The following is a 2500-nucleotide window of genomic DNA, read 5'->3' as shown; positions in this document are numbered from 1 at the left end:
AGTGTTTTCTACATAATTCTAAATCTGTTTTAAAATGTCCTCTGTCCAATACCAATTAACATAAATCAACAAAATGATTAACTTAATATGAAGATTAAAAGTTTGGGTGAAATAAAACTAGCATACACGTACAGAGTAGGACTAACAGTAAAATCTCATTTCTAACCACAGCTGAAGGAAACACAATCCTGGGTGAATAGAAGGGAGAGAACACATCCAATCCACCCTGTACCGATCCCTGTCTATAACTCTCTACAAGGCCTACGGGCAGTAAAGTAAACCACACCAGTAATCCACCTCTAATCAGAGCTATTTTCACACAGCAAGGGGCTAAAAATAAATTCATGTTTTGACATTTAATTAAAGAAACGCTGAGTGATTTATTTATGTGCGAAATGCAGAGGTGGTGCTGTGAAAGGGAAACAGACTCACTAATATACTCCTGAACTTCTTGTTCTCTGCGATGTGGAAGCAGGCATCTCTGGTCAGGATCTTGATGTGCTTCACGTCATTGCTGTACCTGTGGGCCATGAATAAGGGATGAGTGTAATGTTCTGGTGATCATTGAGATCGATCCCCCAGTAGACCCATGCGGAGCGACCGCTGCCATGGTAATGCATGGGCCCAAAGGTTTCTGCAGCCTGGTCTCATAGACTACACGTTACATAGTAACTGTAAACCAGGGACACGCAAATTAGTATGAAATGTTACGAATGGTATGTTAACATAAAACAGAAGATTAATTAAGGCAAAAACAAAAGGAGGGTGAATGGTAGGGTTGGATGGGTGTGCATATAACGCAAACGTCTAGCAACCCAAAAGTTGCGTGTTTGAATCGCTGCATGGACAACTTTAGCATTTCAGATAATTAACAACTTTTCAACTACTTGCTACTTTTTTAATTACTTTGCTACTATTTAGCATGTTAGCTAACCTTTCCCCTAATCCTAATCCTAACCTTAACCCTTTCAGCTGACCCTTCCCCTAAACCTAACCTTAACCCTTTAACCTAATTCCTAACCTTAACCCTAACCTTTGGGTTCGGCTTTCTAAACTTTGAAAATTGTTAATCATCAGTTATACTGGAGACATGAGGGGTGCCAAAGTCTGCGTCTACACCAGAAGTGAATGGTTATCTGTAGGAGGAAGGTATATGGTGGATGTAATTAAGCTCGGAATGTATTGAGTAAAGGAAGTATAATCACATGTTGGCAGGCACCGATAAGGATGGAGAGCTGTGGATTAGTGAGAAAGGGGGTCGAGGTCAGGTCAGGTCACCTTAAGGGAGAAGGAACAGTTTGTGTCCCGTATCACTTACAGTTGAAGTCGGAAGTTTACATACACCTTAGCCAAATACATTGAAACTCAGTTTTTCACAGTTCCTGACACTTAATCCTAGTAAAAAGTCCCTGTCTTAGGTCAGTTAGGATCCCCACTTTATTTTAAGAGTGTGAAATGTCAGAATAATAGTAGAGAGAATGATGTAGTTCAGCTCTTATTTCTTTCATCACATTCCCAGTGGGTCAGAAGTTTACATACACTCAATTAGTATTTGGTAGCATTGCCTTTAAATTGTTTAACTTGGGTCAAACGTTTTGGGTAGCCTTCCACAAGCTTCCCACAATAAGTTGGGAGAATTTTGGCCCATTCCTCTTGACAGAGCTGGTGTAACTGAGTCAGGTTTGTAAGGCCTACTTGCTCGCACACACTGTTTCAGTTCTGCCCGCAAATCTTCTATAGGATTGAGGTCAGGGCTTTGTGATGGCCACTCCAATACCTTGACTTTGTTGTCCTTAAGCCATTTTGCCACAACTTTTGAAGTATGCTTGGGGTCATTGTCCATTTGGAAGACCCATTTGCCACTAAGCTTTAACTTCCTGACTGATGTCTTGAGATGTTGCTTCAATATATCCACAGAATTTTCCTCCCTCATGAAGCCATCTATTATGTGACGTGCACCAGTCCCTCCTGCAGGAAAGCACACCCACAACATAATGCTGCCACCCCCATGCTTCACGGTTGGGATGGTGTTCTTCAGCTTGCAATCCTCCCCCTTTATCCTCCAAGCATAACGATGGTCATTATGGCCAAACAGTTCTATTTTTGTTTCATCAGAGCAGAAGACATTTCTCCAAAAAGTATACTTGCGTACTATTGTTTGTACAGATGAACGCGGTACCTTCAGGTGTTTGGAAATTGCTCCCAAGGATGAACTAGACTTGTGGAGGTCTACTATATTTTTTCTGAGGTCTTGGCTGATTTCTTTTGATTTTCCCATGATGTCAAGCAAAGAGGCACTGAGTTTGAAGGTAGGCCTTGAAATACATCCACAGGTACACCTCCAATTGACTCAAATGATGACAATTAGCTTGTCAGAAGCTTCTAAAGCCATGACATACATTTCTGTAATTTTCCAAGCTGTTTAAAGGCACAGTCAACTTAGTGTATGTAAACTTCTGACCCACTGGAATTGTGATACAGTGAATTATAAGTGAAATAA

At 41.0% G+C, this 2500-nt stretch overlaps 1 protein-coding gene across 1 annotated transcript in view; it reads right to left on the bottom strand.

The window, feature by feature from the left end:
* Positions 1–2500, bottom strand: part of LOC115105043 (guanine nucleotide exchange factor VAV3) — a 157053-nt gene that overhangs the window by 14498 nt on the left and 140055 nt on the right. Inside the window, exon 24 of the mRNA XM_065007087.1 lies at positions 433–520. Within this exon, the coding sequence (XP_064863159.1) occupies positions 433–520 (88 nt within the window). The remainder of the gene's footprint in view (positions 1–432; positions 521–2500) is intronic.

The sequence above is a fragment of the Oncorhynchus nerka genome, linkage group LG22 (genome assembly GCF_034236695.1).
Source record: "Oncorhynchus nerka isolate Pitt River linkage group LG22, Oner_Uvic_2.0, whole genome shotgun sequence".
NCBI classification, from domain to species: domain Eukaryota; kingdom Metazoa; phylum Chordata; class Actinopteri; order Salmoniformes; family Salmonidae; genus Oncorhynchus; species Oncorhynchus nerka.
The sequence above is the reverse complement of the archived record's forward strand: the minus strand, read 5'-3'. Positions and strand labels throughout refer to the sequence as shown.